The sequence below is a fragment of the Aplidium turbinatum genome, chromosome 18, assembly GCF_918807975.1.
Source record: "Aplidium turbinatum chromosome 18, kaAplTurb1.1, whole genome shotgun sequence".
NCBI classification, from domain to species: Eukaryota; Metazoa; Chordata; class Ascidiacea; order Aplousobranchia; family Polyclinidae; genus Aplidium; species Aplidium turbinatum.
In genome coordinates this window covers 8,700,826-8,726,765 of record NC_137489.1, presented here as the reverse complement: position 1 = coordinate 8,726,765, position 25,940 = coordinate 8,700,826, and the positions used below count along the sequence as shown (strand labels likewise).

At 38.7% G+C, this 25,940-nt stretch overlaps 1 protein-coding gene across 1 annotated transcript; it reads left to right on the top strand.

Moving 5' to 3' along the window:
• Window positions 1–1,429: 1,429 nt before the first annotated feature.
• On the top strand, window positions 1,430–25,940 carry LOC145787593 (nuclear factor NF-kappa-B p105 subunit-like). The gene is made up of 27 exons (XM_082599363.1): window positions 1,430–1,632; window positions 7,690–7,833; window positions 10,669–10,817; window positions 11,430–11,566; window positions 12,071–12,229; window positions 12,403–12,507; window positions 12,934–13,094; window positions 13,303–13,375; window positions 13,841–13,918; window positions 14,350–14,540; window positions 14,642–14,701; window positions 14,831–14,884; window positions 15,159–15,233; window positions 15,503–15,811; window positions 16,195–16,258; window positions 16,460–16,746; window positions 17,130–17,166; window positions 17,407–17,573; window positions 18,019–18,218; window positions 18,914–19,079; window positions 19,537–19,693; window positions 21,483–21,658; window positions 22,396–22,581; window positions 23,227–23,302; window positions 23,887–24,056; window positions 24,467–24,607; window positions 24,738–25,940. The coding sequence occupies exons 1-27, from the start codon at window positions 1,573–1,575 to the stop codon at window positions 24,789–24,791; spliced, it is 3,636 nt and encodes a 1,211-aa protein (XP_082455489.1). The 5' UTR covers window positions 1,430–1,572; the 3' UTR covers window positions 24,792–25,940.

Below are 25,940 nucleotides of genomic sequence, written 5' to 3'. Positions count from 1 at the left end.
CGAAACGGGCCATTCCGAGGACAGGGTGCAACTTAATTCGTACCATGAACAATTCGTACCGTCAGTTCGTACCTTGAAAAGATGAGAGAGAAAAAATTAAAAAAGCCGAAGTCGCTGATGGCAGTTTCCGCAAACATTTTAAAAGAGTTAAGGTTAGCCTTAGGGTAACGGAGTATCGGTTGGGTATCGGTATTCGCAAACAAACAAACTGAAAAGATCGAGAGAAAAAAATAGAACATTGCTGATCACAGTTTCCGCAAACATTTTAAAAGGGTTATGGTTGATCGGAGTTTCCGCAAACGTTTTAAAAGGGTTAGGGTGTTTCCGCAAACAAACAAACTGAAAAGATCAAGAGAAAAAAATAGAACAAAGCCAAAGTCGCTGATTGCAGTTTCCGTTTTTCTGCAGTTTCCGCAAACATTTTAAAATTTCCGGTAATGATCCTAAGAGTTTGTCGAAGTCGCTGATCGCAGTTTCCACAAACACTTTAAAAGGGTTGTAGGGTTAGGGTTGATCGGAGTTTTTGTAAACATTTTAAAAGGGTTAGGGTTGATCGGAGTTTCCGCCAACATTTTAAAATTTCTGGTAAGGATCCTAAGAGTTTTTGTTTGTTTGCGGAAACTCCGATCAGCGACTTCGGCTTTTTTTAATTTTTTCTCTCGATATTTTCAGGGTACGAAATTAGTTTTGTTTATCGCCAGTAAAACAATAAACTGAACTGTTCATTACGAGTTTGGGTGCATCCATGTTGACCAGGCCAGCAGGCCATGCCCACGATTTGACATGTAATTGATGACACAGTTGATAGTGTGGTCTGTGATGGTCTTGTTCAAACAGTGGTATTGTTCATTGCATGCATAACTATCAACCGCGCAAAAGTGTAAAATTCTACATGAAAGTGATTGTATGTATGTCTCTGCAAGTGCATTCTGATATCCTAATTCAGCCTTTTGTTTGCTCAATGATTCGAGTGTCATCATACGTTCACAGAACTCAAACCATTTTCTTTATATTAAAATTATCTAGATTTTTAATTGAATCCTTTTGGGAATTTCACGTAATTAATAATTTGCAGTTGTTTCCAGTTTCTATTTATTTTTATCTTGTATATGATATAATATATAATTGTTTTGTTTTCATTAGTTGATTCTGATGTCTGCAGTCATTTGTATTTTTGACTGAGGTGTATCATTGATTATATATATTATTATTATTATTTATTTGTATCAGACAAGGTTGTCCATATTAAAACCAAAACACAAAAAAGGGTTTTGATGATAACGTATATAAACGTCATCTACTTTAGCATCAATGGTGTCAATTCAGTAACTTAAATCATTATGTTTAAATGTTAACAATAAATAGTGCTACAGTATACATTGATAATATAATAGAAATTAATCAAAAATACTTCACAGTTATTGTTTCAGATAGTTTTAAGCTTCATGTTCTGATCAACGTAAGGTGGCATACTTTAAAATTTCTGGTTTGATTAGTCTTGGCAACAACACTATCAACGACAGTAATAAAAGATAATAGAAAAATACTTAGAAAATACCTATATATTTGGTTATGAGTATATCATCCACAACCTTGCAAAACAGTACAAAAGCTAACATGTTTCCTGATGAGGTAGGTAATAGGTTAGATGTTTTTTTTTTATTATGAATATTAAGTTGAAGTCACCTTTTTCACTGCATTGCTAATGTTGAAGTCCAATATCTGCTGAAAACATAGGACCGTGTCTTGGCAAGATATGCAATATGCATGGACATGTTTGAAAGAACACAAGATTGATTGTCATTGTCATCTGAATTGCGTATGATTAACTGGTAGCTTTTCAAAAGCAGAGGAGCAGTAAATTACTTAGGCTACCCAATCACAAATCTTGAGATGTTTTTTTTTTTGCTTAGAACTGTTAGCTTCGATACTGGCTTTATTATGCATGTATTTAAGAACTGATAGAATTTAAATATAGATACCGGTATGTATCATTTGTATTTATTTTTTTTCCAGCTACAGATCTGTGTCTTACTATCAACAACCATTCATACACATGTTTAATTATAGTTTAACCCTTCAAGGTTTTACATACTTTTCCTGTTCATAAGTGCATTGGTACGGTATATTTTGGGGTCCACATCTTTTAGGCGCAGACACCAGACAGTTAGGCGCCAGTCAGATAGGCGCGCACACTGTGGCGTCTGGATATTTAGGTGCGGAGGACTGTGGCTCCTGTTCATTTAGGTGCTATTCCTAGTGAAGTCTGCAGATTGTATCAGCTTGGCAGGTAGGGCAATGCTTTTCACACAAAATGTTATATATATATTGAACAGAAAAATATGTTGTTTTGTTAATACGCATGTGGAGATGCGTAGCCGGTCGTTTTGTCGACAGACATTTGGTCAACAGGACGCTTGGTCGACAAGACGTTTGGTCGACAAGACATTTGGTCGACAGGACGTTAGGGTTAGTTACGGTACACGACAACTGGGTGAGACAAAGTGGGCGATACCCACATGGGCGAGACCAGGTGGGCGACGAGACAAGTGGGCGACGGACCAGGTGGGCGACGAGTCAAGTGGCGATGAGCCAAGTGGGCGACGAGCCAAGTGGGCGACGGCCAAAGTGGGCGACGGAAGCGAAAGTTTAGCCGTTCGGAAAAAATATGACTTTTAATTTTTACTTTAAAAAACAATGATTGATTTGTGGAAGGGAATATGGAAACGTTAAGCTATAATGGTATAAAAACGTTATATAGTATTAAAACTTTTTTTGAAAATACAATTTTGGTAAAGAGGTTACTTTCTTCAACCACAGACATATACAACCAAGCAACCACACGGCATTTAACATAATCCATTAAAATTGAACATAAACTATAAGCTACAAACGTTTTCGGCTATACACACGTTAGCCCTTATCAAGTAACAAAAAATAACTGCTTATCATATCTACACTGAAAATGAATAACTGATCTAACTCTGAATTGAAAAAACGAAATGCAAAATGAAACGACAGAGCATAGGAGAAAGGCACATCACATGGCATTTAAATTACACGAGGCAAAGACGCATCATATGACGTATCAAGAAAAGACGTTGAGTAAATAAGAAGCACCTGAGGCAAACAACTGTGTATTGAGGCGAGGATTGTATGATTTTATTAGCAAAGCCTCGTGGATTTTAGTGTCGAATTCGGTGGAACATTTACGCATAATTTTTTGAAAGGGCAAGATAACAATTTTGAGAATTGTCCAGGGATTAAAATTACGAATCCCTGGATTATCACCAAGTTTCCCGCGGCTACGTCCCTACTTTAAACGGATGCATTGGATGCCTGTTCTGACGACTGAAAACAATGCCCCCTTATTTTAATGGTATAGGCCTACTCATAAACCGCTTAAAGCTGCTCCCTTTTCAAAAATTTATTTTAATGGATTATTTTTAGAGCATCAAATTTATGCTAATCTCCGTAGTTATGATTCGTATGTAAGTTTTTACATGTATTTTAAACAATAACACACTCGAACAACTAACAAAAACTTCTGTTTCGCTTGAAAATCACTACAAACATTCAAATGTCTAATGCATGTACCTACCAAACCAGCTACTTAGTAGTTAAGATCTCACCACTGGCTGACCTAGTGGCCTACCGCAAGTGTTTATAATGTTCAGAGACTGGATTGTGTGTTGCAAAATAATGTGTCAAGATGATGTCACAATGCAAATTAACATCAAACAGCAAGCGCTATCACTAGACTATGCTAGATTGCTAGACTACAAAAAATAATGAAAATGTTGCTTCCAATGCTTGGTGAAACTCAGCATGAGAACTCTCATTGCTTCCCTTCCACAAATCAACCATTGTATTTTAAAGTAAAAATTAAAAGTCATATTTTATACTGACAAGCTTTGATAACGGTTAGGGAACGTTCATAACTGACTTCAACCACTCTTTGGCCATTCGTTTGTCTCTTTTCTGAGGGGTTTCTCTTAAGCTTCACGATAAACCCTGACGCCGCAAATTGCAAAGTAATGTGACAAGATGATGTCACAATGCAAAGCGCTATTACACAAAAAATAATGAAAATGTTGCTTCTAATGCTTCATGAAACTCAGCGTGAGAACTCTCATTGCCTCCCTTCTACAAATCAACCATTGTATTTTAAAGTAAAAATTAAAAGTCATATTTTTTCCGAACGGCTAAACTTTCGATTCCGTCGCCCACTTTGGCCGTCGCCCACTTGGCTCGTCGCCCACTTGACTTGTCGCCCACCTGGTCCGTCGCCCACTTGTCTCGTCGCCCACCTGGTCTCGCCCAAGTGGGTATCGCCCACTTTGTCTCGCCCAGTTGTCGTGTACCGGTTAGTTAACCCTAACCCTAAAATGAATCGTATTGTCGTCCAAATTTCCAGTCGACCAAATGTCCTGTCGACCTAACGTCCTGTCGACCAAATGTCTTGTCGACCAAATGTCCTGTCGACCAAATGTCTTGTCGACCAAATGTCTGTCGACCAAACGTCTGTCGACCAAACGTCCTGTCGACCAAATGACCGGGTATCGTGGAGATTAGGGTGGCTCTTAAAATTAAGTTTTTGAATTTTGCTTGGGACACCCTTTCAAATGGTGAGGTTGTCAGAAAAAATAAATCTTGCAAAATTTTTTTTAATTTGAAGTTGATTTAGAGGTGGCCCTCCCCCCTAAAGTTCTGTGCCCTCCCTCGAAATACCAAATCTGCGTATCTCGAAAACCACTTGAGCTAGAGATACAGTTTTTGTGTTAAAAGATGCAGAAAACATGGTTTTCTATCTGCTTTCTGAACATTGAATGCATCTATCTTGAGTAGAAAAGCAGTTATTTAGAAAAAACGCATTTGACCAAATCTTGATTTTACAACCTTTTTTGTGACCACAAAACCGTCTACAAAATTTCTTTTTTTTGTCTTAATTTTTGCACCTTAGAGGGAACACTGGTAACGGTATTCATTTCAAAATGTAATTCTGGTCAGTACCGGAAGAAGCAATATTATCGACAATATTTTACATATTGCCTTGCGTATCGTGACAGGATATCTGCGACCTACACCATCGGACAATTTTCCTGTCCTTGCAGGAAACCAACCAGTTGAGTTTCAGCGCGAAGAACCATCCTGTCTCTTTCTCGTCGCACTACGAACCCCAACCACTTGCTCCACTCAAGTCTCTACTAGTCTGTGTGCGAGCAATCGAGCATCCTCGGCAACTGAAATCGAGACACCCATTTGTATGTGACGCACAACTCCTGATGAAAACCGCTGAAGACTAATCCATCTGCGCGGCTACCTGGGAGGACAACAAATGGAGCTCAGAGTGGAAGAAGAACTCCTCAAGACTCTAAAGTTGTATCTCCGACACCAGCCCCCATCCAACCGGAATGCATAATTTGCCAAGGAAGGCCTGGGTGCGGCTCAACCGCCTACGTACTGGGCTAGCCTACTGGAGTCAGACTATTCCGCTCCAACATGCACAAATTGGGGATGGCTTCATCCGCAATCTGTGAGTGTGGCGAAGAGGAACAAACCACAGACCACACCATCTGTAACTGCGCCAAATGGTGTGCGTGGTCTGCTTGAACTGGATGACGAATCAATGGACGAATCAAAGGATTGCTGCTCAACCATCTAAACCGCATCGCCACTGCCCAAGAGTGGTAAAAGACAGAGCCCTTGACCCCTGGAGTAACAAAGAAGGTTTAAACGAAGAAGAATTGACAATATTGTTCTTGTTGGAATTTGAAAACAGTTTCCTGTGTTCAGTAACAACTTGCAAAAAAAACTGAAGTTGGTATATACTCATCTTCAGTTAAAATTTTGTTAAAATCCTGGATTAGACTTAGAGCAACTCCTCTCTCTGCTCTGTCATTCACTACTGAAAGTCCCTTCACCATGTGTAAAGCTTGAATAAATGCACCATCTTCAGTCCAATGAGCAGGATCTTTTGAAGGTATAATTATTTCTTCATCTTCATCCAACAGCTGAAAAAGCCATTTTGAATTAGAGGTGCAATACTGTTCTAGACCCTTATTGCTAAGAAACGCATCTACTTTGATGCTTGGTCTCCTTGGTGGACGTTCTCCTGTTTCATCTAACATGGTTGCCACCATTAGCTTTTTACTTTCCACAGACAATCGAGAGTCAAACAAGGCTAGTCCAACCATTTCTTCGGACAGATACCATAAATGCAGACCAAGCTTTTTGCATAAATCGCCTTCGCCATCCAACAAGCGCAATGCATATCACCTGAAGCTTGAAAGCGGATTCCACGCTCAGGAGTTTCTCCAAGGAATATGATAAAAAATGGGCATTTTTAGCTATGCATGAATGCATAAAAGTTTAGGAATACTTATATCGTTTATTGATTTACCAGTTTTACAGGTTAGTTTATGAACTTTGTTTATTGAATAGCTTGGGCCACAATACTTGTTTAGCACTGTTTTGTGCTAGAATACCGAAAACAGGTTTTTTCTAAATAACTGCTTTTCTACTCAAGATAGACGCAATCACTGTTCAGAAAGCAGATAGGAAATCATGCTTTCTGCATCTTTTGACACAAAAACCGTATCTCTAGCTCAAACAGTTTTTGAGATATGCAGATTTGGTATTTTTGAGGAGGGCGCAAAACTTTAGGGGGGGAAGGCCACCTCTAAATCAATTTCAAATTCAAAAATTTTTTGCAGGAGTTATTTTTTCTGACAACCTCACCTTTTAAAAGGGTGTCTCACACAAAATTCAATTTTTTTTCATTTTTTGCCAAATAAGAGCCACCCTAGTGGAGATGAGGTACGAAACAACGCTCTACTACTCTTGATATTAGCACATCTCCACAAGACATTTGCTATGCATCCTCAACACAGGTTGCAGCCAGATGGAATCTTACTTAATCTGTTTTCTTTTGCAATTTCTTCTACTCGGGATGAATTGGTCGTGTGGCGAGTTCGTATGAGACAACACTCTATTACATGAATACATTTCTATAGGGCATTTGAACTCTGGCTACAAGTTGCAAGCATAATGGTGCGACTTTGCTCGTTATTAAACCTAGTCGGGGTTTTGACGGAAAACTAAGTTACTCTTCACTCAAGCCTACCACCCGCTTGAATATAGGCTACGGTATATTTTTTACTGATGTTTAGTGTAGTTATTATTTGACTCACTAAAAGTGAACTCAGTCATGTTCGGAAACTTGAATAATTTATTGATAAAGCTTTCGCCGATGCAAACCTGGACTAACAACAAATAAATGCCGAACACACGCATTAAAATACAATATATTTTTCTGTTCCATATAATATAACAAGTTTTGTGTGAAAAGCATTGCTGGTTTAAGCAGCTTCACTCACGGAAGCCATGACATATTTTTCTGTTCAATACAACATTTGTGTGAAAAGCATTGCCCTACCTGCCAAGCTGATACAATCTGCAGACTTTACTAGGAATAGCACCTAAGTGAACGGACGCCACAGTGCTCCGCACCTAAATATCTAGACGCCATAGTGTACGCACCTATTTGACCGGCGCCTAAAAGACTTGCTCCCATATTTTGCATGTTATGCTGTTCTATCTCTTCTGAGGCCATGTTAATGATGAAAATGGATATCTATTTTTATAAACACACTTCATACTTATTTTAATTTATTGTATTGTTTGCAGAATGAAGGAGAACCTAAACTTGAAATTATAGAACATCCAAAGTCACGTGGCTTTCGCTTTCGTTACACATGTGAGGGCCCATCCCATGGGGGAATTCCCGGGGCTAGCAGTGATAAAAATAAGAAAACTTTTCCAGCAGTAAAGGTAATGCATATCATTTGGGCAGTGTCATAACTTTTAAAAAAAATCAATATGTTAATTAGTTATGTTAGTTTCACTAACGATTAACAGTAGGCCTATTGTATAGCCTACTAACATGTGTTTTTAACTTTTTGTATTGATTTTTTTTTTACAACATTCCGATCTACTAATCTCAATTAGTAATATACAGTTGGAAATGCTATTCACTGATGGATTCTCAGTTTTTTTCTTGCAGAAAAATTTTTTATTGAAAGTTTTTATGTCATCAATTATAAATATGTATAATACATGGTTTTCTGATTAAAAGCAAATTAATAAAATAACCTTTATGATTGATCATGTTTGTAATGTAGAATGTTGCGTACGCAAGTTTTTGAAATTACTCTCTACTTGTTTTCATATTTTTCATTAGGAAATTATCTTGTGTTGATTCTCAACATACTTTTGAGAAGTTTTGGACTTTAATGCATGATTCTAGATTTCTAGAAGGTTGTTTGACCTGTACCCATTTTAGACATTGAGCAGTTTATATTTACAAATTGGAGTTTTTTTTAGGCCAGAGGCTTGCAAGTGTTTTTAATAGTAGGTAGCAAGAAAGGTTGTGCTACAAGTTTGATTCTTCTAAAATGCCTACAAATTTATGCATGCCTTTTGAAATAAAATTGGTCAAAACGCACTAAAACTTAGTTGTAGTTTAAGTGCTTTTATTCAGTACAGGTCCTGCAGCTAAATAGGGACTTAAATTGCATTTTTCTCGTAATTTCCAGATTTCAAGGATGAAAGTAGTAAAATTATCACTTTAACTTTATTAATGTAATCCTTACAATCTATTTAACAAAACTATTCAATATTGATGGCCCTTTGCTTTGATAACTTTGGATATTTTCTGGCGAAACCGTGAATAACTTCACTTCATCGGTATCGAGATTCCGGAATGTTCTTCGAACTGCTGCTTTGAAAGAGTTGAGGTAAGGGTGTAGAATTGAGTTAGACTGTCCTTCAATCACTCTGAATAACCAATAGTCACAAACATTCAGATCTGGAGAGCTAGTAGGCCAAATGTCTCGAGACAAACATGGGAAGATTCTCCTTCAGATAAGTCTGGACTGTTTTTGCTCAGTGCACTGGCGCAAAGTCTTAAACAAGCATGACTTCGGTAGCATCGTGGTTTCTATGAATCCAGGGCAGTAAACTATTATTCAGAATCTTCAGATACCGGTACTCCGTTGTGTTGAAAGTCCAGCTTTGATGAAATGAGGAGGCATCACTTTGCCATCACTTGCCACGGCTGCAAAAACCATCACTGTAGCAGAATTTTTGCTTTGCATCAGATGAGGAACTTCTGAAGGGTCACGGGCAATAACTCGTGTGTTCTGACGATTTGCAACCTTGTCCACAATAAACATTTTCTCATCCGCTAAAATTTGAATATGTCCTCCTTTGTTCTTGAGATGATTGAAAAACTTTAGACATCTTTCAACCAGGGTTGAGAAAAACCCGGGTTTTTTTAAAAAAGCCCAGGTTTTTTTGGGTTTTATTTAAAAAAAAGATTCAAAAAAGTTAGATTCATGTTTATTTCACCTCAAATACTACTTTTTACCAATGAAGTGCCTCTCACTCACAGTACATACCAGTTGGCATAACTCAATAAAATAATGCACTAGGGCTGTTTAACTATGAGGCCTTCTTGCATAAATGAGTTTTAGTGTAGTACAAAATGGCATTACTTGATTTTTGTGTACAGAAATATTCGCTGTGTTTTCAATTTATCCTTGGAAATTTCCTTCACAATCACATCCTTAAGTCCTAATTTGAAGTTTGTTTCAAGTATGGTACCTTGTAGTACTTTGGTTCATTTTTTCAATGTTCTGATAAAAATTGGACAAATATGATGCTCTGGGTTTTTTATGGGTTTTTTTGGGTGTTTTTAAGTGTTTTTTTTTAAAACCCACCCGGTTTTTTTTGGGTTGGGTAAAATACCGACCACCCTGCTTTCAACCCTGATTGATCTTGAGCAAGCAGTGAAGAGGTTGTTATGTGTTTTCGCCTAAGACTACATCCTAAGGTCTTCATTGACTGCTCTGCAGATGGTACTGTGACTGACATGGCCTCTTTTGGCCAGTTTTGTCATCGACTGTATTGCCAGTGTATTGGGTCTGCCTTTATGGACCTTTCCAGCCCCACCAGAAAGTTTTTATTCACTTTCGATTCTTTTAAGAGTTGTGGATATTTCTTTCAACTTCCCCTAGGCATCAAACTTGGCCACAACTTCATAAACAGTCGTTTTTAGTAGCCTGTGCTCTTAATCATATCCGAAGGAATGCTCTCCGCACATTTCAATTCGCATATGATTATCCGTTTTGTTAATTCTGCCAATTTTTAAAAAGTTTGTCTAAATATTACTTTACTATCTTTTAGAACACCTTTATAAGATCATCTGCTGAAAGTTTCACCTTGATCAGAGAAGTAAAAAAGAAAATTATGCAAAAATGAAAAAGTCCCAATTTAGCTGCAGGACCCTGTAAACAGACATATCATAATGTTTAACTAATTGTTAGTTTTCAGTTTCTAAGTTTTTCGTTAAAAGTGAAAGTTAAAAAGGTTAAATAAAGTTTTTATGGTAGTTCACTAAGTGAGTACTGAGGCCGTGTTTTTTATAACTTGCTATTCAAGGGGAACTCATTAGGTTTGGACCTAAATCTAGGTCAAACTTGACAATGGGCATCATCTTCGTGAAGTGTTGTTATGTTACTTTTCACAGTTTTAAGTGAGCCATTTATGTGTAAACTTTTAGAAAAGGTGTTGATGATTCTTTTTTTCATCTTAATTTTTCTACAGATTGTCAACTATCAAGGGTATGCGAGAATTGTAGTACAGCTGGTAACTAACGAAGAAAACCCCAGACTTCACCCTCATTCTTTGGTTGGTAAACAGTGCCAAAATGGTATTTGCACTGTTCAGTGTGGACCAAAAGATATGACTGCGACGTACGTTTTAACAAGTTTGTTAATCTTTAATCGAGTTGAAACGTGTTTGCACTAGCACTAGAACATTACTATGCTTTTTCTGTTTCAGTGTTCTAGTCATAAATCATTCAACAATTTAAAAGTTAAGAATGGTTGTAGAAGACCATGCGGCAGGGTGGAATTTTGAGCTTTGAACAATAATCTATTTTAGGATTTCCATCAAAATTTCCACATACCATATGTTATTTGCTCCAACACCACAACAACCTATTGCTTGTAAAACCTAACCACTGTTATATATCTTGTGTGTGCAACTGTTGGTGGGTTAAGGACCATCTTTGAAATCCTAGCATTCATCCTACCCCACATCTTCCTTACTTGGGTCTGCTACTATTCGGTGAGTCCGATTCGGTGAGTTTTTAACCTCTAACCCCTAACCCTAAAACGGCAATGATAATTAGGCTACGGTACCCGATAATTTAAAAAAAAATTGAAAAAATCCCCCATTAAGGGATCGGACTCACCGAAACGGGCCATTCCGTCCTTACTTAGCACTAAGTTTTACTCACTGTTGAGTGTTGTAACTTGAATTTGCCTCAAACCATATTTCTTGAAATTGTGTTTTGTTCTCAGTTTTCCTAACCTTGGGATCCAACACGTGACCAAGAAAAATGTAGCGTCTATCCTCGAGGAAAGGTATATCGCTGCTGAAATGCAACTGAGCTCAATCAATGATGGATTTCCTCAAGAAGTTCAAAGAAACATTAAAGGTTCGAGCATTCCTAATCGTTTTAATTTTACTAACATTTTTCTTCAATGCACTGTGGCATGACCTAACATCATGCACTATTCTATCAAACATCTAAACACGCTGAAGCAACCCAGAAAGAACGAATTTGGCTAGCTGTTCTTTGTATGACAATATTTATTTTTTGATTATGTTTTGACTAAGTGGGATGGCTAGTGCAGAGTTTCTTTTTCCAAAATGGTATATGGGGTAAATGGTTGATGCGTTGAATGTTTCCACAGTCCATTCAATGAGTTATATGATTGTTTACTTAAAGGCTAATGAAGTACTCAGAATGGATTTGTCAGGCAATACTTTTGTTTTCTATTCTGAAACTACATCACATGCAAATTTTAAGTTGCTTGCTTGTACCCTGACCTTTAATACTTGCAAACAAAAATCCGTTCTTTTTACATTGATTCAACGCTCTGCAGGTGTTGAATCAATTTAAAAAGGACATTTTGCGAACTGCGTACCGTATGTGCAGACGAAGACCGGAAGCGGATTGCTGCGAAAGCACAGAGTGAAGCAAAATCAATCGACCTCTCCGTGGTCCGGTTGATGTTCATCGCTTATCTCCCTGACAGCAACGGAGCTTTCACGATCATGCTAAAGCCCGTGATATCCGAGGCGATTTTTGACAGCAGTAAGTTGCGTCTGAATATTATTTTTTAAAGCTGGTACCGGAAGTGTTGTGATTGGTCAATGGCGAAGAAGTAAGCTGACCCAGTCAGCAAATCAGTTGGTTTTTACAACGACTGATGTGCTGTCTGGGTAGTTAGTAGTTTAAGTTCTTAACCGCTTCCATCAATGATGCAGAAGCGCCGAATGCCGCAACTTTAAAGATTTGTCGCATGGACTGCAATGCCGGGAGCGCTGGTGGAGGTGATGAAGTCTATCTGCTCTGCGACAAAGTGCAAAAAGGTAGAACAACCCGATATGTTAATAGTTTATCTACCATTCTACACATGACCCTTCCAACAGATCAGTTCCTTTTTATATTGATTCAACGTTTTCAGACGCTAAACCTATACAACAAAGCTTAATTTTCGGACTGGGTAAAGTTAGATCTCCCTAATCCGACCAGTCTCGTTTCTAGTCAAATTCTTTCTGGTTTAATTATCCTTACATCGAGATGAAAATTGAAAAGTAAAATATTTGAAATTCACAAGAAATCTGCTCCTACATATTATCAACAAATAGCTGGAAACTCCAATTGTCTAAGTTCCGGTTCTGTCGAGGTTGGAAGTTCCAAACTCTCTTTAAAACTTCACATGGCGTTAGGTTGTGCTTTTAATGACAGTAGTTTCGATAACAAAGATGCTATCAGGCGATATTTTTTCTCTTCAGACGATATTCAAGTCCGATTTGTAGAAGAAGACATGGACGGAAGAGATATATGGGAAAGTTATGGCCAGTTCTGTCCTACAGATGTCCACAGACAATTCGCCATTGTATTCCGCACTCCCGCCTACAAAGACCAAGGCATCAAATCGCAAGTCACTGTCAATGTAGGTGTTCTGATGAGTCTTAATTTCCTGTGATTGTTTTACTGTGATATTATTTACAACCTTGCTATTTGCTGTGAAACTACACACAAACATCTAACATACAACCAAACACGCACCTTTCACATAATACTCTCATTCAAAACTAATGTTAAGTATCTATATATCTGACTTTTAGAAAGTTTTTATTCCAATCCTCTGTTCTACTCAGGTCCAGCTCCGTCGGAAGTCTGATGGGGAAGTTTCAGATCCAAGACAATTCACATATTTACCAAATAAAACCGGTCAGTCCTTGCCCTGCCAGCAACCCAGTCCTTCATTACATTGAATTACAGTGTAAAAAGGACTGAATTTGTCGCCTATGTAGTCGATTGATTAAAAGTGTAATTGATAAAGTCAGTAGCCTTGCGTACGTGACATGAAAACTTTATTTTTGAATACGCTAGTTCAGCTCACAAGTATGCTAATGCAATGACATATGTGACTGCAGTTAGTGTAATTGCAAGTTTGAAGAAATTATTCTGTATTTTTATTCAAGACCGTCTTGTAGTAACTGGTGACGGTTGCTTCTGGCTTTGTCTCATCGGTCTCATCAGTACCGTGCTGACGGTGGTGACCACCGTCAGCGCGGTACTGATGAGGCCGATGAGGAATTATCAATGAAAATGCAATACGAGTTGATTAGTTTGTGTGTTAAAATACATAAAAATGATAAAATATCTTCATTTTAAACAACTATTTGTTTTTAGACTTAGACTACATTGATAGAAAGCGGCGCAAAGTGATGCCAGATTTTCTAGATCACATCTCTGGAGCCAACAATCAGGGTGAGTGGTGCTTTGTAATGTATGTTGCATTGTTGCTTCATTTCTATAGGTTGGAATTCACCGTGGAAAGTACGAAAAGTAAAAGAAAACCAAGACATTGTGTTGTTTATGATGCAGGAGCGTATTCAATGAGAATCTAAGATCAAAGTGTGCTTGTGTTCACCGCAATGTTACACCTGCAAACTCTTAATCGCCTACCACGGTGTACGATGAATTTCATTCATAAAACTCTGTCGTTTTTCCTTAGATAATATGGTTACAGGCCAGCACTTGTGTAGAAAAACTTTGCATTTAAATAGACAATTCAGAATTTGCATTTACTGTAAATAGGCATTTAAATAATTCGCATTGAAAGGACCAATGAAAGTATAAGTTTCGTTTATTCGTGCAGATGACTAAAATGCAAATAGTTAGACGTGTTGTTTTAACAGGTTTCAACTTTGGAAACACTGGTTCCAGTGTGATGTCAGGCGGCTATCGATTTCAGGGGTCCCCCAATTCAAATAGCGGAGGGGGGAAAGGTAAAGAAGCACGCCTTTCTCCAGTCACACAAGCAAACCCTCAAAAAGGCCCTGTGGATCCAAGCCTGTTACTTATGTTCAACTCGGTCAAACACGAACCGGTAGGCCACGATCAGTTCATAATTTTTTTTTTCAATCATGAAAACTTAGGTCCGAAAGTAAACAACAACTTATACTGTATATATTTACTTTTTTTCCTTAGAAAAGTCCTCCACAACACTTTGGAGAACAAAGTTCGCAATCGTATTTTAATTCTTCTCAGGTATGTTCTTGCTTATTTCTTCGTAGCAGCGTCAAAAGTTCTCAGTTGCCTTCACTTTTGACTTGTATTTACGAAATACCATACTTTCTACACCTTTTGAACAACTCGTCTATTCTACATGTATTTCAGGCTTCAGCGTCTCCCATGAGCGAAGGGAGTTCCTCTCATGTGCCATCGCCTCAGGTAAGTTTCAGATGTACGTTTCTCCCTGTTACTAATAACCTAGTATCATATTGCATATTGTTTCTGAGAGTGCTATCATTGCTATTTTTCCAATTGTTTTTTTTTTCAGTGTTTTTGTAACAAGTTGATATTGTTTTATCCATATGAAAGAAAATTACGAGACTTTTTTATGCGAAACTTAAACGACTCAAGCCAAGACGATATCATTAACGCATCATGTTGTATTTTCATACAATTTTCCACTTGAGTAAACTTGTTGATGTTGTTTGTGCAGTCGGATACCGACTATTTTCCCGGAACTCAAATACCAAAGCCCAAAAATGCAACGTTATTTCATGCTAGACCAAAAGTAAGTAGAAACTTTTATATGTTTTCCCCATTGGCTACACACAAAGCACCTCTTCAGAAATGTTTCATTTGAGCTTTGTACATGTTTTACATGGATTTGCACTGATACAACTGCAATCAACGCTAGATAAACGTGACAAGGTCACATGCATCAAAATCCGATTACTTTACCACAAATGCAAGATATAGTTTGGTGGCTATCAATAAATAACAAAGGCACTGCGAGATGTTGATCAACCCCTCGCTGATGTTCGCTGTCATTCAAAACAGGTTGAGCCTCACATTGACACTCAAAGCAACCCCGTTTGGAACAAACAATACGAAATCCACTTGCAAGAAGAAATCTCATTCCAACAACAACAGCAGCAGCGCATCTTCAACCAACAGAGTACCATGACTCGCTCGGAGCAATCGATGAAGCTCACAGCAGAAGACATTGACTCCATCGTTGGTTCTGTGACCGACAGCGGCATCATTATGGCGACCGACTTCACAGACTCATTACCCGCACAGGGAAACGCCACGACCCAACAACATTACAACCCTCAGTCGTTCGACCAAAACCACAATCCTCTTCAAGTTAGTTTCGCTTCTGCTATTTGAATGCGAGAAGTGATTAAACTTATTTTTTGATGCTTTTTAGTTGTGTTAACACTTGGTGATATGGTCTGAGGTAGCCTGTTGCTATAAAAACTATTTGATTTTTGTGGAAATAAAATCTTTTAACTGGTAAGAATTCTTGTTTATTTTAGATTGTTAAGTCCGGTGATGTAAAGCTTTTTTTTTTTGCTAGACGCTTAGTACCAATCATGATAACAGATGTTGTTTCCATGTTAAAACACCACTTTTACTAGTTGGGGTCCCCGCAATACTGTCTTTAACACCATTTCTGCTTTACTGTGGTGTGCCTTCTTAACTTGTCTACATATTTTTATTTTGAATTCGCAATGAAACATTTTCAGGCTGTCAACAATCCAGATCAGATGGGCCAAATCTTAGACGAAATCAATACTCTAACTGGGCCTGGTAAATATTCTTTTTACATTGATTTAACACAAAAAGGCACTGATTCTCTGGCTGAAATGGTTGCCGTTGCTGCTTACATTTGTTGCCTTACCATACGATTTTCATTAACTCAGTGTTTCATCTCTTGTGGTAAATGTTTTAACAAAGTCTTTTAGAAAATCAAAACACCTATGATTATGATCATTGCCTATTCACCAACAGGGAGTGGAAGTTCTGGCCTGTCGAGTTACTATGATCCTCTGATGACAGCTTCTGTTGGACTGCAATCCACCGTGGCCTTATCGTCTCGTTGTAACGTGGGCGAGTTTAATCCATACGATTTCTTTGCCGACATCGAATCGGATGCTTTGGGTGTAACAAGACAAGTTCAGAACAAGATCACCCTGTCTCCTGTCGGTGACGACACCATTGACGATGTCGACTTCGCTGCCGGCTACGATTATGATGCGACTGAACCTTTCGATCTGGTGGGCTCCGTAAAACCTGTGGTAAGTCCCTCAAAGAAGATTCAATTTATTTGCCTTTTACGATTGTAATCATTTACAATGACCTTCACAAAGGACCTCTAAAGCGGCAGCAAGTAGTCAAGTAGTATAGCATTTCTCTCCTTTCAGTATGACAAACGTGCCGTTGCCAGAAAGTTTAATACAAAATTAATGCTTGCCGTCACTGTTTAGTTATCACTCTTTTTTAGTTCATGTGTGTATGTTGAAAGAATAATTATATTTTCATTGCATAGGATACGGATAAAGCCGTCTTTACCATGATGGAAGCTTTATCTGAAATAAAATAAAGTTATTGAACATGATTGATTTCATAGACTGTTTTTGAACCTGAATGTAACCATTATTTTGTTATTTTTTATTTGCAGGAAACTGGATCACGCGGGTTACGGTTGGTCCAATCAGGTACGTGGTGAAGGTTATACGTTTCAAACCATGAATCAACTTACTAACATCACCTAAACGTAAATCAATTTTCCGTTTTGATACGGTCAAAATTTTAACGATTCACGTGTTTTATTTGTTTTTTTTCGCGTTTTTTAAAGTTTTTCACCGCTGATAAATCTACCGTCTGCAGACGTTGAATCAATGTAAAAAAGACTGATTTTCCGACTGGGTATTGACATAACCTTTGTTATCAACCAGATGAGATCAATACTTCTACCAGGCTGGCTGGTCTATCGCTCACCGACGAGTCTTACCAGTCGGCCAAATCGGCATCACCTCAGAAACGTTCACCAAAACCAAAGCAAAACGTCCAAAGTCCTCTGCAAAAGCCAACGTTTGTACAACAAGCCAAAGATACAATTAAGGTGCTGTTTGGAGTTGAGGATTTACTTTTCTACCAAGCTAGTTAGAGACTATTTACAACGAAATGACCACTTGCCTTAAAGATTTTTTCGTTATTTTAATTATATCTGTAAAACTTAAGACTTTTTAAAGAGGTCTCCCCATTGTGGGTTTGAAAAAAGTTACTGTGCCAGTCTTTTATTTGATTCAACAAAACAATCAATGACCCAAACTTAACCAACTATATCATATCTGAAGTAGTAACAATCAGAACTCAACAACGTATGAACCTCTGGGTCCTAAGCTTTATCATATTACAATTCCATTTTTGTCAGAATGCACTAAAAGACTACCAGAGCAGCCAAATCTTTGATCTCCTCATCTGAGACACGCTCCCCTTCCAATCCGTTTGAGTGCCGGCTGCTTCACATACAACTTACAACTAACAACTTACTATGATATACGCAGGTTGAAGCCGCCGACAGCACCAGCAACTCAACAAAAGAAGCGGCCGATCCAACCGCACTCGAGACTCTGTCGTCATATCTTTTAGAATGGTCGAAGAGGACGACATGTGCTATGCATGACTACTCCGTGACTGGGGATGTTCGCATGCTGCTTGTCCTGCAAAGGCATTTCACTTCGATCACAGACGAGAACGGGGACACGTAAGTGTGACGAAATTATGACGTTCTTTTGCATTTGATGACGTCATCACACTTGTAACTGTTCACAAATTCGGCATTGTTGTGCTGAGGCTAATGTGATTGACAATTTAGATTTTAGAACATATATAAAATTTGCATAATTTGAATTGTATCGGAAAGCCCAGAAATTAAATCTCAAGTCGTTATTGTTTGGACTGACTGCTTGCACGATTTGCTGTTAATTCGTATTTTTATAACGAAAAGAAACAGAAAGAGTGTTTTGGTGTCTGTGAAAAAGCGTAGCTATAAGTTGCAATTGCAGTCACACGACTTGCTTTTACATAACTTGCTGTTTGCGTGAAAAAAGAGTTTCAACAACACCGTTTCATGCATTTGCAAAGTAAACGCTTCACAGCATTCCACTGCGTGCCAATTTTTAGTGCTAAAAACGCGATGAGTTTGGCTTTCTTCCCAGGTGTAATGACGCAAAATAAAACTACCGTAGTGCAATGTAACGGCCTCGATATTTGATTTGCAACTACGAAAATTCCAGTAACCGATTTCTTGTTTGCGTGCTTTTGGTATTTTCCTGACAAGCTCTTTTTAACTGCGTGTCGTCACGGTTCAGCGACTCCAAATAACGCTTTCGGTTCCTTTTCAAGAAAGAACTTACGTTCACATCGCTTCAGACTCCTGACACTATGCTTTCCCCGCAGTGTGGTACACGTCGCTGTGATTCACGACCAACTTGAGGTGTTGACGTCGCTCCTGGACATCATTGTGACGTTGGACGACTGCTCAAAGATTCTGAACAGCGTAAACAAGCAGCAGCAAACCGCCCTCCACATCGCAGCACTCACTGATAACGTTGAAGCTGTCATCGTAAGTGTCGCTTTGAATCACAACAACCAATAAAGCTCTGGCACCATTTTTTCCTGAAAAATCTGATTAGTAGAAGCATTAAATTATTTGCACTGCCTGTAGTGTACACTTAATATCTCCATTGTTTTTCAACTCGGTGAAGTTGTTGAGATTTTATCAATTCGCTTATATTCTTGTGACGCCCGTCATAGCGTTTGCATTTTGTCGCTTCTACCACCTTTCCTTGACCCTTCCTATGTGACGCGTTAACTGCTGTGATGGTCAGATCCAAAATGAAACTGAATCGAACTGGAGTCAAATCCAGGCTAACAACATCGCCAGACATTGAAATAACGTAAAGCTGGTAAATTGGTAGTTGATGTAGGAGATTCCCAGATTCCAAAGCCCGCCATTTTTTATTGATTTTGGTGTCTGGGTCGGTGTTGCACGAACAATCCGTTTATTCAAAACTCCTCAGGATCTTCTCAAAGCTGGAGCCGACCCGCTGGTGACCGACAAGAATGGAAATCACTCGATCCACGTGGCCAGTCGTCATGGCAATGCTGACATCCTGGCGCAGCTCTTGAGTTCGAAACAAATCAAAGGGAGAGACTATGACGTCAGGAATCACAAAGGTGAGTTCGTAACACTGAAGCTGCTGTCGCAGCCGCGGGCTGAATTTGATAGCTTAGCATTGTAATTACAAGATAATTGACCGACTCAAAATCTACCCAGATCACTGAATTGGTTCGACGTCTGCAGACGCTGAATCAATGTGAAAAGCACAATTTTTACGAGCCAGAATATCACATGTAGCAAAGTAACGTTGTGACTAAAAGAACATCTTTTTCTGTAATTTTCCGTTCTGTCACAGCCTCATTTCTCGTAATATGAGATTTTGAACACAGCTATTGACTTGTCTACTGTTGCGTCGATCCAACGCTTTTTGACGTTCTTTTCACATAAAAAGCATGTTTCCTTACTTCCCAAAGTTTACTTAACAAAACAGCCAGTTTAAATATTAACCAGTTTAATTTGGCGACTTGTAATTGTAGAAAGCACCACTACGGAATTTCCCTTTGCTCTAGAAGCGTTCAGGCAACAGCATGATTGAAAGAAGGTTGTTTACAAAATGCACGATTGAGACTATGATTGAGATAAATGGAAACTTCTGACAATCCAAATTTTGTGCTTTCGAAGCGATGGTTTGACGTCATGTTAAGTCTGTTGTTCACATGGCTGAAAGTTACGAAGGGTGTATTTTACTTTTTTAGCGTGTAGTGTAGAATAGTTGCTAAATCAAAAATGGATTTGGTGTGCGGGTAAAAAAGGAATATTCGTTTTCTGAAAAATTACTCTCACCAAAGAGGGACGCTCGCTTTTTCGACCAAAATAGAAAGGTCAATTCTTAATTTTATCATTTTTTCTACAAGCTTGCTTTCGACAAAAAAAACTAAATTACTTTAAAATTAAGTTCACTATATCGCCCCGATAGCTCAATTGGTTAGCGCGTTACTTCTGGAACGAAGAAGCTTCAAGATCAAGCGGCGCTGGTTCGACTCTCGGGGTGTGCGCTTGAGCAACGCACGTTAAGGACTGCTCTCCATTCAGCGGCATCTAATGGATAGAATAGTTCCCCGGCAACAAGACTTCAACAATCGGAAACTTCACTCTGTCAATCTCGGTGACCGGGCCTGCGTCAGTGATTTAAAGCCTCTACAAGTATGCGAGACTGCCAGGATTAAGCTCTGCAAGAAGCTTTCCCAGTCCGAGGATAAAGATTCAATCAATCAATCAAACTGTATAATCAATAAAAAGTAGGCTAAAATATTTTGTAAATCAGATAAAAACGTAGATCTAGTGTGGAGGATAAGCCAAAAGCGGATGTAGTTTTACATCACCTTGATGTAAAATCCCTAGACTTTATCAAACGCGCACTGTAGACGGCGTGAGGCTTCGTCCATGAATCTTATATCAGTAAACTTGTCAATGGTTGAACGAGCGAGAAAAGCCGCATATACCGTTGCACTAAAGCCACCTAGTCATGGACTTCTAAATAGTAGTATCTGGACTGGAAACTCAGTGGGCAACATGAGGCCAAACAGTTGGTACAACAGTTGGCCAACAGCCAAGTAACTAACCCTGTTGGCCAACTGTTGTACCAACTGTTTGGCCTCATGTTGCCCACTGAGTTTCCAGTCCAGATACTACTATTTAGAAGTCCATGACCTAGTTTTCGTGCAAAGCAACAACAAGGTGCACTTTGAAAGAACCCAACCAGCAAAACTGTTTATTTTTACATTGATTTTACATTTATTTTTACGTCTGCCGACGTTGAGTCAATGTATAAGGGACCAGTTTTGCTGTCTGGAAATGCCTTCTGTTTGCTTTGTTATGTTTGACAAACTGTACGTCACGTCACAGGTTGGGGATGCTACCACCTAGCGGCGAAAGCGAAAAAGGGCAATCGGCAATGCATGAAGCTGTTGAAAACACGAAATTTCGACGTCAATATGCCTGACACGATGAGCGGAAGAACAGCACTTCACGTTTCTGTGGAAAATAACGACCTTGTTGTAGCTGGTTGTCTCATTTCTGAGGTAAGTTTAAAAGTTGAAATTATTTTACTTCGTACAATCAACATAAAATAACCGATAACTTGCTTTTGATTCGTTTCTAGCACTAGTTGCTACGTTCATCTGATGAAATTGAAAGTAAAATTAACAACAAACAAGATGGTTTATTGCTTCACTGATGTTTCGCGCACCATGACAATGCGCATCCTCAGAGCGAATAACATACAAAATAAAATTTCACCAAGTTATTGTCATGGTGCGCGAAACGTCAGTGAAGCAATAAACCATCTTGTTTGTTGTTAATTTTACTTTCAATTTCATCAGATGAACGTAGCAACTAGTGCTAGAAACGATAATTGTCCTGATGAACACCCAAACTTTTCAGTATTCAGTTTTGCTTTTGATTGCTAGTATCTGACTCAGCACCAGTTAGTGAAATCTTGAGCCTATGTCTCTTAGTTGAAACTAATAAAAGCAAAAAAAAACGAAAAAAACGAAAAAAAAAAATAATAATAAAAGCGATTAAGGAAAATGACTCGACAACATAAAACAAACGTAGTTTAGTACAAATTTAACAAGAAAGATGCCCCTCCAGCGAATAATTGCTTGCATTAGTCGATGATTAAAAATCACAGGTCTGGCAATATTTTCTCGTTGGAACCTCCAGCCGTAATTTCTTTGTTGCTTTTATGCTGCAAATAATTTTTTCTAAAATCGACGTCAAATTTTCTTTATTAAACCTTCGGAAAACTTTTCCGCAGTGCGAAGCCGACCTTGATGTGAGCACATTTGACGGTTACACTGCCCTCCATCTTGCCGCCGCCAACGATTGCTGCGAGATCGCCACCCTTCTGTTGGCTTGTGGTGCGGACCCAGAGGCTAGCTCCCTTCCTCCTGGCAATGAAGGTGATGCCAGCAGCCCTTTTGACCTCGCTCAATCTGATGAGGTATGAGAAGTCTTGGAGCGATTTCATTGCCAGATGTTATACGTAACTGTGCGCATTTGGTCATAAAAGATTAATTTGCCAGTATATTTCGAGTTCTGTTGCTACTCAGCTAACAAACCCAGTCTGCAGACGTTAAATGAATGTAAAAGTGATGGATTTTCTGTCTGGGTACGCTGTTGTTTTTACATCGTTTCAACGGCGATGGATCTAAAACCGCAACGTTTATTTTCCAAGTTACTCATAAATAGACCGTTCTTATCGGTTGTAAATTGATCCAATTTGCCTTGAATGTAGTGGATCATTTTACGAAACAAGAATGTTCAATAGGAGTTTTAGTCAAACATCAGTTTCGTAAATTATTGAAGAATGTGTTTATATGCTAATTCCAGTAATGCCCTTGCGTTTTTTTGTTTTTTTTTTGCAACGCATCAATTTTTTTTGGAGCATTGCATCTTGATTTGTTATGTATTTTACAAGCAGTAAGCACATCCGACTCTGGTACAGTAGATCTACCTGAAGTCTACTCTAAACGATGTGCATTTGCTGCGATCGAAAAAGAATAGTTAAGTAGTACCATCTGCGACTTGTAGCTTAATGTAGCTGTTGGTTTTGTGAAATATTTAGAATTTTTTTAACTTTTTGTAGCTTCGCGAAATACTCCATGGCAAAACCTGTCGAGATAATGAGTCATTTTTAAATGAAAGTTGGAAGGATGAAAATGGTGAGTCAGCTATATTGAATATTGATACTTTGTTGATAGTTGTGCTGAGTAATGGCGTAAGGTCGTTGATGATGGCGTAAACTGCCACCGATGGGAAAGGCTATGGTGTCGGAAATCTGTAAATTTTCGGGAAATATGGAAATGTTCCTCAACTTCCCATTACTCCCTAGTCTGGTATGGCCTGTAACAATGGCATCGGGCTGGGGTGCAGGTCGAATAGCTCTGTCATGCTTGCTACCATCACAGACTCAGCTCTCGAGGTAGTTTAACGGGACGAGAAGACACGACTCAGTATCATAATTGCATGGCGTGACGCGAAACACGTCATGGCCATTGGCCATCCTGCTGCATTTCATGCTTTAACCAATCGTCTTGCCATTAGATTTTGAAGCCCCAGACGAAAGTGTGAAATTTGAGTCTTGCGCAAGTCATGTCGCATGTCAGTTGTACTGGCAGTTTGACATCTGATCTCGTTGCTGGTGGACCAGGACTTTGTTCAGGGTATTGCGGTCCTTAGTTTAACTTAACTACAGTAGTAGCTTCATGCTATCAACCATTTAAACTTGTCAATTTTGATTGGTTAGACCTGATTTTTCTCGATCCTGTTTTACGCGTGAAATTCTGCAAGCTTCTCAACAATGAAAAAACCGGTTCCGACTGGATTGCTCTGGCTGATCGTCTTCAACTTTCCTTGTTTAAATCTTTTCTGAGAACTTCCGACAACCCGACGGACTCTCTTATTGACAGCTATATGGTAACGAGATTTTGTTGTTGTGCTGAGATATTCTTCATGTTTGTGGAAATATAACGCTGTTGTACGTGTGCGACGTGCGTGCGTAATCGATTGTTTAATGTTTATACTATTTCGATCTCGAAGCCTAAGTTCCAATGGTTAAAATCTTTCGAAACTTATAAACGTTGTGTAGAATAAGTGTAATACCATGCAACAAGCGGTTGCCAGAAAATGAAAATCACTATCTAAGTCATGTTTTGTCGACATTGAGCAAAGCTTGTTTTGGGTTATGACCACTGTGTAGTAGCTCCTCTGCGCAGTTGTAGGCTACTGTGGTTGTAAAAGACATTAACTTTCTTTAAAACATTGTATGCGGTCTGCACTTTAAATCACGGCAAATTTGGATGCTTCAACGTTGTTCATACTTGTAGGATTGTCACGGTTCAGTGGATGGATTACGTTCCGCACTGATACACATCGGACGTCACGACGCCTTACAGGTGCTCAATAGAGCCTTGTACAAGGGAGACCATCTGCAGGAGGGCTTGAAAAAAACCGGCGCAAGTTACGAGGTGAGGTTGTTTTGGATGATTGCATGTGTTGTATTTGCTACTCAGACTAAAATACGACTGATTTTCTGTCTGGGTAATGACGTTTCTGACTGAACAATTGTTTACAATGCTAAAGTTCTTTTTTTTTCAGGACCTGGACAGAAACGACAGCGCTTTTGGCAGCATGCCCATCGTCCAGACATGATGCGGCGAGCTTTACGTGCACGGCTAGTAATTAAAATTCTGAAAATCGACGTTTTTTCGATGCAACATGCCCAGTTATTTGCCTGCGCATTACCCTGGTTACCCGGCCAATGGCGATGACAGCAAAGAGGTTATTTCATATTAAATCTGAAACCGCTAGGAGCGTTGTGGCGTTCCCTATCGATTCTGTGTCGTAGTTGTACAAACAAGACAGAAACGCCACAAACGTTTATTGAGTTGGTATGGATTTGAACTTTTGAAAAACGTGTGAGAAAATAAAATTCCTGTGTGAAATTTTGCCACTTTTTGCGTTTATAACACTGTATTGGCACGTATATTCAAAGTAATATCTGCAGTTGTACATTGCCGACCTTTCGTGATGTCAAAACAAGTCGTTTACATTGCACCATTACTTTGAACTTTCTCCATTACTTTGACAAAACATTTGAAATGTTCGATGCGTTGCAGAGCTTCCAAAGCCATGTAACTCTTCATCAGAGCAATTTAATGCTCTCCTGTTTTCTTTTCAGCCAATAAGTCGGCTCTGGTTGGTGATGCATAATAGTTTTTGCATCTAAATCGTGTAAATAAGCGGCGGTGTTGTTGAGCGTTATTTTTTTAAATGAATTTTAATGCGTTCATATCGAGCCAGAACTTCCGTTGAATCGAAACGTCGCCATTTGCTTCATCTCGTGCGGTCGCAGCTGGTTTTCTGCCTATCTGATGGCTTTTTAATTTGTACATAATAATATCATTGTTTACAGAAGTCAAGTGTCATTGGTTTGATGGCTTGTGGATCGCGACAAGTTAAGGCTTTTTTTGCCTTGTACCTCATGAATCAACAGAGTATACTTTTTATTTCAACTTGTTGTTTACTTCAAATACGCAAAATAGCATTTTTTGCGTAAACTTAACCGGCATTTACTTATACGAATTGTACCTCATGAATCAACGGGGTAGCCTATAGTTTTGTTTTATCGGAAGTCGTCTCTTCTAGTTGGTGAATTTAATTAGATTTCAACTTGTTGTTTACTGCAAAGACGCAAAATGGCAGTTTTTGCGTAAACTTAATCGGCATTTACTTTTACGACGCGTATTTGCATATAATGATGTATAAATATTAATAAACCAGTAGCATCGCGATCATGAA